Source organism: Channa argus, chromosome 5, assembly GCF_033026475.1.
Source record: "Channa argus isolate prfri chromosome 5, Channa argus male v1.0, whole genome shotgun sequence".
NCBI lineage: Eukaryota > Metazoa > Chordata > Actinopteri > Anabantiformes > Channidae > Channa > Channa argus.
Window position 1 is genome coordinate 1,519,267 of NC_090201.1, and position 15,392 is coordinate 1,534,658.

Here is a 15,392-nt window from a genome sequence, read left to right on the forward strand (position 1 = left end):
TCAGCTCACTGCCAAGGTGACGCGCTCCGCAGCTGACAAATATCTCCGCCGCTCTCTCTCTCTCTAACACACACACACACACACACACACACTAAAAAGGCATGAAAACATCCGGGTTCGGGAAGATTTGGTCAAGAGTTTGTTCTCGGTTTCATATTTGTTCTCCATAAAGATCCAAGTCTGTTTTGAAGTAACGCGTAAAATCCCACAGAGGACGCACAGACGCGCAGAGACATCGGCTTCCTGTAGGCTGCTTGATATTGTCTTCGCTCCACAACCTGAGGATAACTTTGATCAACAACACTGATCTCGGGACTATTACGGCACCACAGAGGGAATATGACATCTGGGGTGGGCCACTGAGGGACTGATAACCGGTTTGTGTTTGGGTGACCGTCCAGCCAGATTATGCAGCATCATTTGGACCTGGGGGCGCATTACTATCCTCCGGAAGTTCATCCCGATCACAGAACTCATCGCTACAGGAGTTTCATGATAGAGGAGATTCTGACTGATCACCCGGAGCACAAAGCCTCAGCTCCTCCGGGGGAACTCCTGAAATTTGGGGTTCAAGCTCTGCTCTCCGCTCGGCCTTTTCACAACCAACTTGGTAAGAGAGGCGAACGTGAAACGTTTAATGTTTGTTTCTTTCGTGTAAAAAAAAAAATCTACAAACTGTAATATTACATGATTAGAGTGAAGGTATAAAACTAGAGAAGCGAACTTTTTGTCACATGCAGAAGTCGGTGTTTGTGTGACAATATCGAGCACTTTTCTTAGGTCTCTACTAAAATAATAAAATAATATATATAAATAACTCAGCTGTATTGTAAACTAGTGGAATTGTCTATTTTTATTTATATTAATGAATATATCCAGCGGTTAAAAACATGCGTAAGTGTCAGAAAATGATCATGTTTACCGTGCGGGGTTCAGCAGGGCTCCCTATCAAAAGGGGGGGAAAAAAAGAATCCAACATGAATGGGGGCTTTTTCCCATATTTATTCATATTCTTGCTTAAAGACATAATAGATTTTGTAGCCACTGTTTGTTTATGGCCGTTAAAATATAAATTTTTTCTATCACATAAATGACAAAGGGAATAAAATAAGAGACTGTGAGTCTTATCAGCTACAATTCCAGGTGTTTATTTGTAGCCTTCGTTCTCAATTTTGAAAAAAATAAATATAATAAAAAATAATATTTTGAAAAGAAAACCTGGTGCTGCCGTCTGGTGCAGTTCATGGTGTATTATTGATGAGTCACTACAGATCAACACAAAAAGACTGAGTAATGGAAAGTGAATTTTGATTTTTAATAGATAGCGTGATATTTCTGATAAGAGATCTGTTTCAGGCCTGTTGAGACGATCAGGCCTTGTTGTTGGTGCTTTTTGACATCAGCGGATTTGAGCTTTGGCCAACTGCATGGGCACAACCTCCTTATTATAAATGCATCATTCTGTTATTCTCCTATTCACACATCTAATAAGTCTGCACTCATTTCATTTTTCTGGCCGAGCGCACGAGTCATCATCACGTATCATTCAAGTAAACTCCAGCAGCCAAATGTGGCTCCTTCCTAAAGTCCATCACTCCATAGGTCACTACAGCCTAAATTACCACAGGCCAGAATAAATACGTTTTGTGTACGTTTGTGTCCCTCTTCAGTACTGAAAGCTGATCAGACGAGCCTCCTCAAGTTCCCCATGTCTCCTCTGTCCTGCTCGCTCGGCTCCCCGCTCGGCCCGCCGCTCCTGTCCGCGGCTTCGGGGCTCCAGGTCGGCGCGGCGTCTCACCACCTGCCGCTGGACCTGCACCTCCGCGGGAAGCTGGAGCACGGAGCCGACGGAGGCAGCAAAACCAAGAAAGGCCGCCGGAGCCGCACCGTGTTCACCGAGCTGCAGCTCATGGGCTTGGAGAAGCGCTTCGAGAAGCAGAAGTATCTCTCCACGCCTGACAGGTGCGTTTAGGGCTTTTTAGAAATGCTGAAGAATCTGAAATAATTGACAGTTGTTGGGATTTATTGAATTTAAGTAAATATACTCTGTGTGAATTCGGGAGCATTATACAGTATGTAGTAGCATTTAGTCATTATTTTGTTGGTGCTGAAAAGAGTATAAATAAGCAGATTATGAGTAATATAAAAATACTTTCATGTAGTCACCATGTTGCTAAAATTGCTAAAGTATTGCAACACTTATATGGTCCTCATGCAAATAAAGACCTTGACCTTAGATCAGCAGCTAAAGGTGGTGAACATGATGTAGAATGAAATTGTACATTTTGTTGGCAAAGCTATAAATGATTTAATCTGAGTCAAGTCCATTTTAATACACTATGTCAATTCAAGTTGGTTCACCATAAAAGCCAAATTGATCAATATTCTAAAATCCAGTCGACTCAAATGAACATCACATGACGCTGGAGGTGAAAAATATTATGGGAAATGTTTGATTTGACTGAAGGTTTTGTTCCTTACAGAATAGACCTTGCTGAGTCTTTGGGTCTCAGTCAACTGCAAGTGAAAACGTGGTACCAGAACAGAAGAATGAAGTGGAAGAAAATTGTAAGTTGCCGCATTTTTCAGTGTAATGATGATGATGATGATGCCATGTCAGTGGTCTGTTTTGTATATAAAGTTAACACAACAATAAGCAGTAGGAATCATTTCTGCAGTGCATTTTTACGTGTTCAGTAGAATGAAGAGTAACTGTCGTTATTTGCTACAGAAGCTACTTTTTAAATTAATGGGAGATATATTTAAGTATTTAGAAAGGCTACAATTTAGAAAATTGCATCCATTGAATCTCACTGATTTAAGGTCATTTAATTTATCACAATCGGCTTAAACCTGCTTTTCTGCTCCTGTTCCACCTGCAGGTGTTGCAGGGTGGAGGGCTGGAGTCACCCACTAAACCCAAAGGCCGCCCAAAGAAAAACTCCATCCCGAGCAGTGATCAGCTCTCCGAACAGGAGCGATCTGCCTCTGACGCCGACCGTCAGTCTGAAGGCTCGAGCTCTCACTTAGAAACCACTCAGGAGGAATGACCTTCTGGCCTCTCAGCCTGGACGAACTCTGACTGTAAGAAGCACAAGCTCTGTGGCTCTCAGTGGGCATCTTTTTTTTTGATGGGACCAGTCTCTGAGATGGCATGGAGTTTGCTGATGTTTGCTCCTCATCCCAAAGCAAAGACTTGCAGGCACTGCAGAAAAGCCTCAAACTGTGGGAGGCAACATCCTCCAGCAGCCATGTGTCTCTGTTGTAGCTCCGCCATGCGTTTCCCCTCATGATGAACTTGCTGCAGTTAAGGAGGGAACTCAAACATTTGCAGTAGGTCTAACCTTTATATTCTAAGGATCCACTCTCACTCATCAGTTTTGCATTCCCTTTCTGTAACTATTTTTAATTATTAAATATATTTTCACCTAACTCTGTTCTCTCTTTATTAAAAAGAACACACCTTTGTTGAGCTTTTAATATTCTATGTTTACAGTGCAAGTGATGATGATGATGATGATGATAAAAGCCGCTTACATGCCCATCAATCACATGACTCGGGGCCTAATATGGTTAGATGATCAAAGGTTCTAAATGAGGCTGCATATCTTCATATTATTATGATTTGATGTAGCAGGAGCCATGCGTTTCTTGTTAAACCATGGATCAGTACTACTGTTCATTTTGCTGTCTGATAAAAGACAGGAAGTGATGCTGAATCCTTTGAGGAGCTAAATGAAAAGCAGAGCAGAGAAATTGTGCGCCTTGTTTTCTCTTTTTTGAAATTATTGAAATTTCCTGCAGCAGGTGAAGAAAACAAATGCTGAATATTTACATGAGGTGTGGTCATATTGGGAGCATTTGCATATATTTTTAGAAAGGGCCCAAAACCAAACTCCTTTAGGAGCTGGTGTTATTATGTAATAATGTAATATACACAGCTGTCTTTCAACAGGTTTATTCTTTTATATATACCAGCAGCCCATTTACATATTATTCAATGAAGTAGTTTGACTGGAGAAGAGAAAGAATGTAACACATTCTCCTGTTGTTGTGTGTTTGTGTTGCAGCACTGACATAAAGTTTCCCTTTTTTATTTGATTTATTCATCCATTCATTTGGACTTGTGATGTTCCTGTTTTCTTTATTATTATTATGATCATTATTATTATTATTTGGAACATTTAAATTAAGCACTGATTAAATCTATGCCAACATATTCAATTCACGCCCATTCGATTTACACTTTTACTGTAATGTTTTGTAAAGTATTTAAATTTCTATTTTTCGTGTCAACATCTTTACCTGACAGCGTTTACTTTGGCGTTCAAAACTAACAAGTGTATCTTTTTTTTTTCACCAGCTTAATGGTATTATTGCTAATATCCTGCTCTAAATACCACTTCAGCTCTGTGTTCGCGGTATTTGTTAATATCTACAGAACATTCAGTGTCAGCTCGTGTCGACCAGCCCAGAGCCCACTTTAATAACTCCTTCAATTTGAGGACCATCGTTTTTTGCAAACTTACATTATGGGGCCCTTTTTTTATTTGTTTGTTTTTTTATTTTTATTTTGCGTAACGGCGTATTTTCTCCGCTTCTCCATCAGCATTTATGGCTTTAGATAAGAAACACAAATACAGGTAAATCGTTGAAATAAACTGGACCCATCCTGCTGACTTAGAAAACAAACAAACAAACAAAAAAAAAACAGGGGCCTCTCTTAGACCTCAGATCCAGATCCAGAAGATCCACTCGTAGTGCGGGTTTGTGAAGGCGCTGGACCACGGGAGCCCCCGGGCTGAAGGTTTAGCGGACACTAAAAGAGCTTTGATAGAAGCTGTTTAAAGTCAGACTGCAGACGGATGGGTCGCATTACTGGTTACATTTGGCTCCTAATTTAAACAGGGACCAAGAGCACGTGAGTGGATGAGCCCATGCTGTGCATTAGTGAGAGAAATATTTCTATATCCTAAACATATATTTTGTAGTTAAATTGTAATCTCACATGCTTAAAAACACCTGCTGTACAGATAATTTTCAGTTTGTAGGTGCAGATATCTCCCGAAAACAGCTGACAGCTGACTCTTTTAATGTTTAACGCACGGTTTCCATTTGGATTTACTTTCTTCCTCCGCTTTGTAATTAAAATATATTTTCGTGTATTTTACAATAAAACAAACATTAAAATAAGTCTTCAGCCCAGAGCTTAATTTCGTGGGTAAGAACTGTTTTTTTTTATGAGCAGCCAATTGGTTGTATAAAGAACAAACGGATGCAGCTGTGGATTTTATTGTGTAGTAATCAAACCACAGGTCAACAATATTTTAGACTGATTTAAAGTGTATTTTATAGTGACATCAATTAAAGGCTCAGTCGGAGTTAAATGCATTTTCACAAGCGATTCTGTATAAATTCTTTATAGCGATTTGTTTTTTAGAAAACCTGTAACGTATCTGATATCAAACACACACAACTCCAATTCATAACGTAGTTGTAGTATTTTGTAATTTACTGCTGTAAGTAAACGGGGGCGGGGGTGGGGGGGGGGGGGGGGGGGATGTTTTTACCATAATACAAGCATGACAGTGAATCTTCTCCTTAAAGGGAGAAACAACAGAGAATTAAGATATATTTTATTATCCCACATGGGAAATTTGTCATGAGTATTCGTGTCGCACACACCCACATACACACTTAACACAACACCCTGTGCTGATAAATAGAACAGAATAGATGGACACAATAAAAAAAATATCGAGTGAAGCTCAGTCATGGTTATGGTTTAAACTTGGAATTAAAATTATAATAATAAATAAGTAAAAAAAAAAAAAATCAAATGATCCCATCAATTTTTTTTACCGTTTTTTTTTTTTTTTTTTTTTTTTTTTTTTTAACAAAACAGAAGAACATTTATTGGGACAAATTATGGCCACTTCATGAGACACTGATGATTGAAATGTGTTTTAATAGCAGGAGACATTCTTCAAAATGGCACGTTTGCATTTGCTTCTGTGTTTCAATGACTTTTCCCCCCACATGTTTCATTTTTGTTTATTTACGTCCTGTTTGACCTGGTTTTGGTGTTGTCCTTGTGTCTGGAAGCGTGTGAGATCAATAGGGAGGCTGGAACATAATGTGGCAAACATCAGGACTCACGTCTGAATGTATACAGCCGTGTAAACACAAGAACAAAGGGTGCCAATCATTTTCTTCAAAGGACAAGTGTCTTACACGTGTCTTAAATTCAAAAATTAGAGGTCTCACTATCCCAGCCTCGCCTATAAACATACAATTTGATGTTTGAAACTTCCAAAAGTCTTAATCTCCATCAATATCACACACTATATTTAAATCCTTTTCTTTTTTTTCCACACATGCCCTTTTTTTTTTTTTTTGCAAATGACTCAAACAGGCCCTTTAAATGTTTAACGCCTGCTTTCACCAGTGCGGTTCAGCATTTGTTTAGGAACCTGAGTGACATTTTCTCCAATCTGGGCAAAATATGAACTTTTCATTATGATGACAAAGTTACCACTTGTGAGTTATTGCATGGGACCTCATTTCCTCAAATTTAAACTCTCTGTATTCATCTTCACATCCAGGTGGCTCTTTGCGAATGATGGAATCCAGATTCTGCAAATTTCTGCTAATTATTTGAAATCTCTTTTTTTTCAAAGTGCACCTTTCCTTTACTTGGTGGTCTTGAATAACAGTTCTCAGTTTCACCTAAAGATCTACGAGGACATCTGCAAGTCCCTAAGACACACACACACACACACACACACACACACACACACACACACACACACACACACACACACACACACACACACACACACACACACACACACACACACACACACACACCATCCAAGCAAATGGTTAATCAGTCCTTGTGCAGAATGTCAAATTGATGTCAAGGCTTAATCATATGCAGATTAATGACAGGTTAACCTAAACAGCAGAGCAGTCCCAAAAATAAAAGGAAAAACCATGAGTCTATTTTCAAAATTGCATTTATTCCTATTGTCAATTTGTAAGCAGTGGAAGGTGAATGTGTGGGGTCGCCTTTGGTTCACTGTGTAGATTAAAGCTGCAGCAGTCTGCATGAGGGAGGCCTAACCCACGTGCACATTCTCTCTCCTGGGCTTTGACCGGCCCGAGTGTTGGACAGCAATGACTTCCGACATAAATTACAATCAGGAGGAAGAGTCAGCCGTCAGGAATCTGCAGATTCGGAACATCCATGCTCCATGCAATTTAATCATTAAGAGGACCTTTTGTGGTGGCATGATGGCGCTCTGGTGCGAGCAATGAGAGGGTTGACCCCAATTTTAGAGAGCGGGTGTTTATGGAGTCAAAAGGTCCATGCTTAGACAGAGCATGGACCAGGTTGGGGGTCTGGGGGCGGGGAGGTGAGGGTGGAGGAGTTGGGGGCAAGCATCTGCCCAGCCAAGCCCAGGAGAATTTCTCCACAATTAAAGAGTCCCTGATTAATCTAATGTATTTGCCAAAACTGCACATGCGGCGTATGATCCCAATTAGACTGAAACCCAACACTGTGCAGGCCCAGCTCCACATTAGCTCTGCCATTCTTCTCTCTGTCGTCACTGGAGATTCCCTGACAACATGACCTTTATCAGACTGTCATAAACTCTCTAGAGCTAATTCAAACTAAAGGATACAGAGGGAAGGTACAGGATGCTTCGGATGGGTTTAACAGTGAGCCACAGACAAGTTCTGTTGCGCCTTTTCTTTAAGGCACCATTCGCTTTCCGTGTTAAATATTCTAGGGGAGACTGGGGAGTCAGTTTGATCAGGTTCAATTCATCATACACTGCCATTTGCTTTTCGAGCTGACAGACAAGTCATGTCTCTGTGAGCAACATTATGGACTTTTGGCTAAAAAAAAAAACTACATTTCAAATAAGAAATATAAAATTGTTATTAAAAATATTTTTAGAAAATAAATAAACATTCATTGGGTTGTACATACATTGGTTTGACTTACATCAACTGAACGAGCAGTTTCTTTTCTATTATTAATATTTTTATACCAGATTAGTTCCTCCAGGAGTAAAAGGAGTGTGAATAATGGAATCTATGAATTCACGAGTTAGACAGAGTCCTATAAATGCTAATTATCCCCCAGGTAGCCAGATATTTGCTGACTTATGTGCACATTTTATTACTTACTCTGAAGCTAAGAATGGTGCACATTGCATAGAAAGTGACAAATGTTAATGGGGCCCCAGCAGCTGTTGTTTTTTTGGTCCTGGGGCCTCCTCAGTAGCTTATTGGGCGTCGTGATCGCGTTTGAAACACACACAAATATTTAAAAGAACAAGAACCACTTCATTAGGTAGGTTGTAATGTCTCTGTCACTGAAGTCATATTTATAGTTAATTAAGTTAAGTTAAGAATTAAATTAATTATTTGAAATAAATCATTAAAAATGAGTTTTGGGGGCAGCAACACAGTAAAACCAACTTTTAATAGAATGCACTTCGGCCACAGTGACAAGGTACAATTATTAATAAACACATAGTAATAATTATTACCTTTCTGACAGCTTTAAGTGCAACAAGTGAGAAACACTAACATTGTAAAAGTAAAATTCATGGCAGAGTGGTTGTATTGTACAGGTTCGCAGTATCTAATAATGTGTCAGTGTGTGTAGCGCCAATTCAAAGTGTACTGTGGTAGAGGCAGAAATCTCAGAATACCACAAGAGGTAATTGAGGAAAAGGTGAACTTACCCTTTAATTTGTGAACCTAGAAAAGCCTAACAACCTAAAAGATGGTGGACTGACTGCAAACCCATTTAATTCTTCATTACTCGTGGTTGGATATCGTGTGTCAACACTTCTCTTAGTAACGTGAGTGATGCAACAGTCATGGTGTAAATAAGCACTGTGAAAAATAATTTGATGATTCATTAGCTAAGCAAGTCTCCGTTTTCCATGATGATCAATTATGCGTTGCAGTCGCGCTAAAACACAAGCGCGTTCACAGACTCTGCAGCTTCACATATAGCTCAGTCATTATGAGGCCAAACTTTCAGCAAACTTTCAGTCTGAGGGGACATGAAGTGAACCACAGAGCAGTTTGTGCAGTTTGATGTGATGGGGAATAAAGTCCTCACTGTTTGACTCTCTACAACCACTTATGTCAGAGAGTGGGCATGCACCCAGCTGCAGTGTAAATAAATACTATTTTCTACATGTACTCGGACTTTAGAGTCATGTTTTATGATTCAGAAGGAACCTTCTAGCTGCCATAAACATTCAAGGGAAAATTATGTTTTTTAGGCTGTGATTTATTAATGTTAAAGGCTCCCAAAATAGGCACCCGTGGGTATGTTGCTCTAATCTATCATGCAAAGTATTTGTTAAAAATAAATATTAAAAGCGACGAAAATCTTAATTTAGTTGTTTATAATCATCACGAGGACCATTACTTCAAGTTTAGCATCTTTCACCCGCCTTTTTTTTTACCTCAGAACACAGTCAGCTTTACAACGCTGCCTTCTCTTATGACTCCCTGCATTTCATAGTGGGAACGGCACGATTCCCATGTGATAAAACAGGTTCATCTGAGGTTGAAGATTTCCACTGAGCCCTCAATACAATGGAGTTGAATGGAATTTACAGTTGTTGGTGTGGCTCACAGTGTTGACACATACCATAATTAAAGGTGGAATACTGTGGAGTATTCGTATCTGCCTGCTGCTTTCACACTGCTCCACTGATCCACAGGTGGTGGTAATGAAGAAGAAAAACAACAAAACACCAACAAACTGCGGACAATGCAGCATTTAACATGCTTATAAGCTTTGAAAGTATTTCACATGAGGAACAACACATGTGGATCCACAATGGGTGTTTTGCTGAGGCACATAGAATGAAAAACAACAAAAAAACTCAGGGCACCTTTAACAGCAACGTCATGTCTATTAAAGAAGGATCAATGAAAACCCAGAGGACTAAAGATTCTACAGTGACATTTTGTAAATTAAAGTCACAGCATTTTTTTCACCATTTTCTTTAAAATAGCCACAATACAGCTTTTAAGTTTTCATTTATTGGGTTCCAGTTTTGTAATATTTACCCAGTGGAGGTCTGCATTTGGTGCAGTTCAAAGCACTGAAAAATGAGATTAAGCAATGTCCTTTACTCTTTTACTTTGGCTGAAATGGCCCTTTGAATTCCTGCAGCATTGCTATTTCTTATGTGGACATGCAGACTCGTGCTAATAAGAGGAATAAATCTTTTTTTTTTTTTTCTGAATAAAACTGCTCCACAACCTGTTCTATTTTTACCTTTAAGCGATTCCGAACAAATAAAAAATCTTAAGAAAACTATGCATATTGCACCTATGCGGATTCAAAAACAGAAAAAGTAAAAATTCTCCTACAGGTAAACGTGTCAGAACTTCAAATGGAGACTAAACTAAATTATTATCTTTACATAATAAGTATATTGTAATTAATAATTGACTATAAAGACACTGAACCCCTAACAGCCCATTCCCCTCCCCACCTGTGCAGTGCTGGTCCAAGCCCGGTAGAAATTGCGGAGGGTTGCGTCAGGAAGAGCATCCGGCGTAAAAACTGTGCCAAATCAACATGCGGACAATGATCAGCCGCGGCGACCCTGAACTCACGGGAACAAAAATTTTAAAAAAATATGTAAAAATTGACTATAAAGATAAACAATCATGCACAGTTCGAGTTAGTGCCACCTTCCCACCTTCTTGTTCATTACTGCGTGTTCATGACATGCATTAAAGACTGTTGCATTAAAAACTGTATAAATAAATAAACAAAATGTGTTTATTTATTCTTGTTATTTTATATCAGAAAACATAACGTCACATTTGATGATACACTTTCCTAACTTCTAATAGTGTAGTGTCAAATTTGACTTTTTATCTTGTCAGTGTGTGTTTAGAGTAACATAAAATCATAAAATATTTAAAGTAACTAAATCATCTTTTGCAGGATTCTTAAAAAACAACCCTGGAATCTTTGCAATCAATAGTTTCACATGAAGGAGGTTTGTGGTTATAAAAAGCAGAGAACATCCCCACAGGAGCCTGAAGATCATGTCCAGAGTGACAATGTGTTGTTGCCCATGACGATGTGACTCTATACATGTAGGTAATGTAGAGGAAGCAGGGATTTTAAGCTTTTCCCTGACATTTTTCCTACAAATATCCCTGATGCCTTTGTGGCCAGACTCAACCATGTTGGATGCTCCTTCAGCAAATGAACCTGCGGATTGTATCAGAGGGTTGGGGGGAAAAAAAACATGTATATTGGTGTTTACTGAATATTAAGGACTGGTTCCAATTAAATATTGTTTTCTCGTGAGAAAAAAATGTGCTTTCAAAAGACTTGGATTGAGGTGTTTTTAGTTCATTTTGGTTTCTGGTTGGTTAGTAGCAAATGTATTTTTGTGAAAATATTATGGCATTGCAGTCTGTCACAGTCAGTATAAAAAATGTAATAGTAGAAAACGGCTTCATCTCCATCCCACATGCACTCAGTCATTTTCAGACCTTAATGGAATTGTGTTAAAGTAAAGTTTCCTCCTGCAGGTGTCAGCTGATTTCCTGTGGCTCACATCACAGCTCTCAACTTTGCACCTAATGGGAGAAGGCATTAGAGGACATAAACAAGAGCACATCAGCCCCTCGTCTCCTCCAGCCACGATGATGACGCTGCCCTCTCGGCCCGCCGCCCCCCCCTCCCTCCGAGTCAGCTCTGCGAGCACAGTTTGCAGGAAACGTCAGCCGGCGTGATTGATTTGAGATGGGCGATTCCCTGACTTCATGCTTGTATAAAGCAAGACAGCTGTTGCGGGAAATCAGATTCTCGCAGGAGCTGGACAGACATATTTTTTCCATCTGTTTAACGGAGACATTGCCTTCCCCTTGACGAGTAAATAAAAAAACATGGCCAAGATGTGGCAGGAGGTCAGTGAGACCCTCATTATATAGCTATTAGAGCACAAAGCCCCTTCCCTTTCAAAATCCAGCTTGAAAGTCAATCCCACTTTCTAGGGCTTTTCAGAAGTAAGACACGACAAGGCAGAGATGGTTCTTTGGTAACAACTTCAAGACTTACACTACCCATGGTGCACAGCAAACGATTTATCCATTTGTTTGGATTGTTGACTAGTTTCTCCCTGACATTTTTGCGAGGCCTTCTTTCTAAAACTTTAAACAAAATACAGACGTCATGACAGTTCCCCATGCCCTCTTCACATCGTTTCCAAGAGATGTTTGGACAGATCCTTCACTACACACATGTTATCACAGTAGAACTGTGTGGAAATAGCTCCCATAATTCATTAGGGTTGTATGCCGCGTATCTACAAGCATATTTTGCTTAATTGATGTGGCTGATAGTCTGCGCTGGCTAATGCAGCTCCAGCAGAGGAAAACTGATGAAAGCCGAGATTATGAAACATTGTAAAAAACATTTAGAGCTGCTGCACTTTTGCCTCTCGATTCTTATCGTTGAGTCTGACTATTCTGCTGACTTACAAAGCTAAACAGAACGCGTTTAGTTCACAACTTAATATCTGAAGTTATGATATCATCTTAAGTAGAAGTAGTTGAGGTTGGTGGATCTGCTTTAAAGCACCACTTGATCCTCTGAAGGGTCTTTTTAGGAAGTAGTCACGGTTCTACGTAATAGGGCTCTGACATAATGAATATTAAAGGGCGACTTCACAGATTTACACCTGACAAAGGATTTCTCTGCTTGTAGTTGAAATATGATGATGTCAGATGACCTCATCTAGAGGAGTTTGTCTGTCTGGTTGCTGACGCTACAGATGGTGTCGTCTCTGTCTATGTCGTAGTGTCATATGAAAATGTAAGTAGCTACGTGGATCTACAACGCAAAACTTTCACATCATGTGCTGTAACATTGTTCGATATCCAGGTTTTTTTGTTGCCTATTCTTTTCTGTTGGTTTGCAGCTACATCACGTGACTAGTTTCTGGCAGCAAAAACAAAAGAAAATCCCTGACATGTCTTAAGGCAGCATTTTAATATACTTGATTTTAACATTCAGTGTCTTGCTCAAGGACACTTTGTCATGTGACGGGAGGAGATGGGGACTGAACCAGCACAGTTGCCCTTAGAAGACATTTTCCCAGAAAATTGTAGGAATGCAACATTTATCTATGTTTACATTTACTGATCAATACTTCTCCACAAAAAAAATAAAAAAAATTAAATCATTTAACGATGCAATGATTTCAATGTTATGACCAACAGTTTAAGTAACCAACTATGTTTCTTCATTTTTAGGGAACAAATCACTGTAAAGGCCATGGCAGCAAGCCGTGGGATATTTTAGAGCTCATGTTTAAATATTAACATAAAATGTAGGCAGTCCATTATAATTCAGTGATAATATCGATTTATTGTGTGTCTATTCAATTCAATTCCACTTTATTTATATAGAGCCAGTTCACAAGGCACTTTACAGAATAAAGTCAAGACTATAAAGATGTATAGAAAAAAACCCAACAATTGTAGAATGGAAGCAACCTCCAGCAGAACCAGGCTCAGGGTGGGCGACCAGCTGCCGTGACTGGTTGGGGTGAGTGGAAAGTGGAGAGAGAAAAGAAAAGAGCAACAACAAAACATTATGCAGGTTGGTAGGACCAGTAGCTGCACGCTGGAAAACACACAGCTTCACGTAGGATGATACTGTACTATGAGGTCTCATATATACAGTATGATGGAGCTTGTACGTGTTTTAATTTGCTGATTAATGCTTAGGATTGAATTCACTTACTGACCTTCCAATACTTTAAATCTAAGATTTTAATCCCTGCTGAATGATTTACTCTGTTTCATAGCTGCGCACTGATGATTGCGTTTACTTGATAATTTCTTTATACGTATTGAACCCTCACCCTTAATGGAAAAATATCACTGTGTTTTTTTTTTAAATGCTAAAATCAATGAAACTTGATCGGCCAAACTATAGGCACCTACATGTCCGCACATTTCTCTAAACATTAAACGCACTTCTCTCCAGCAGACACAGAAATCTGACACGATGTCACCACTTTGCTTTATGTTTCAAAACACATATTGATCGACAATTGAATCGAACCCGGGTGTCAGGTTTGCAGACGCTTAGGTGTTAACTTAAATTCAACAATCAGGTGTTAGCACAGTAGATAGGTGAGGGGTCCTCACTCGCTGTCCCCAACTGATGGCTACAACGTTGCTTCTCATTCACCCATTCACACATACTCACATAGCACACTGTGGTCCATGGACCCCTTACTACACAGAACTACACAGAACATCATCCCAGCAGAAGATGAGGGGATGTAGAACAGATGAGATACATTGTCATCTAGGACAACTCATCCTCCAACAGATTCAAAGGTGGTTTCATGAGCATCCACTTTTTCCTGTCCACGCGTCCACACTGTTTTTTCTGTCTAAAGTTTGCAATCTCCAGCCACATGTCAGAAAATCCCTCACCGAAGCCATGGAAGAAGCCGCTGTGTGTCTGTGAGTGTATTGCGTTCATTGTTCATTCCTAAATTCAGCAGTCTGATGACCTGTGGGTAGAAGCTGTCTCCTAGTCTGCTGGATCAGGCTCGGCTACGTCTGTATTGTTTCCCTGATTGCAGTATTGTAAAGAGTCTGTGAATGAGGTCGTTTGGGTCCTTGATGATTTTTCCAGCTTTGCTCGTGCTCTTCTGGGTGTAGAGGTCCAGCATGCAGGGGTGAATCCAAAGGGGTGGCCTGGAGTGCCAAAGGTAAAATAACTCACTGTCAATACAAATAGATATAAATTAGCTGCTTCGAACAGCTGGGCACATGGTGCTGGAGCTGTGTGTTGCCACACAGAGGGCATACAGGAGGGGGCTAAGTGCACTACCCCATGGCACCCGTGTGCTGAGGGTCTTGGTGGAGGAGAAGATGTCACCAACCACCTTCTTGGGACTAATAGAAAGTTCAAGTTCCAGCTTTGATGAGGCACCGTTTAGTCCAAGATCCCTGAGCCTGATGACGAGATGAGAGGGGACCTTGGTTTTTTTGTACCATGGCAGCCAGACTGTATAGGTGTTTTAATGTTTTATAATAAATACAATCTTGCTGGATTTTCTTAAAAGCTCTAACAAATTAGACCAGACTGTTATTTAAATATATATATATATATAATTATTTATTTTAACTCTGTGGCATTTGTGTTTTTGCTGCTGAACCCTTTTTTATGATGTATGTACTTTATTTCAGATTGTTTATTTACCCCTAGACCCTTCCCAAATTGTTACTTATTCTGCACGTCTACTATTAAAAAGTCAAAACAGGGCTAATGGATAATTATTATTCAACAGCAA

The 15,392-nt window shown here is 39.7% G+C and overlaps 1 protein-coding gene across 1 annotated transcript; it reads left to right on the top strand.

Moving 5' to 3' along the window:
• On the top strand, window positions 1–5,157 carry barx1 (BARX homeobox 1). The gene is made up of 4 exons (XM_067505962.1): window positions 1–610; window positions 1,671–1,962; window positions 2,484–2,568; window positions 2,883–5,157. Exons 1-4 carry the CDS (start codon window positions 409–411, stop codon window positions 3,048–3,050), a joined length of 747 nt encoding a protein of 248 aa, XP_067362063.1. The 5' UTR covers window positions 1–408; the 3' UTR covers window positions 3,051–5,157.
• Window positions 5,158–15,392: the final 10,235 nt, after the last annotated feature.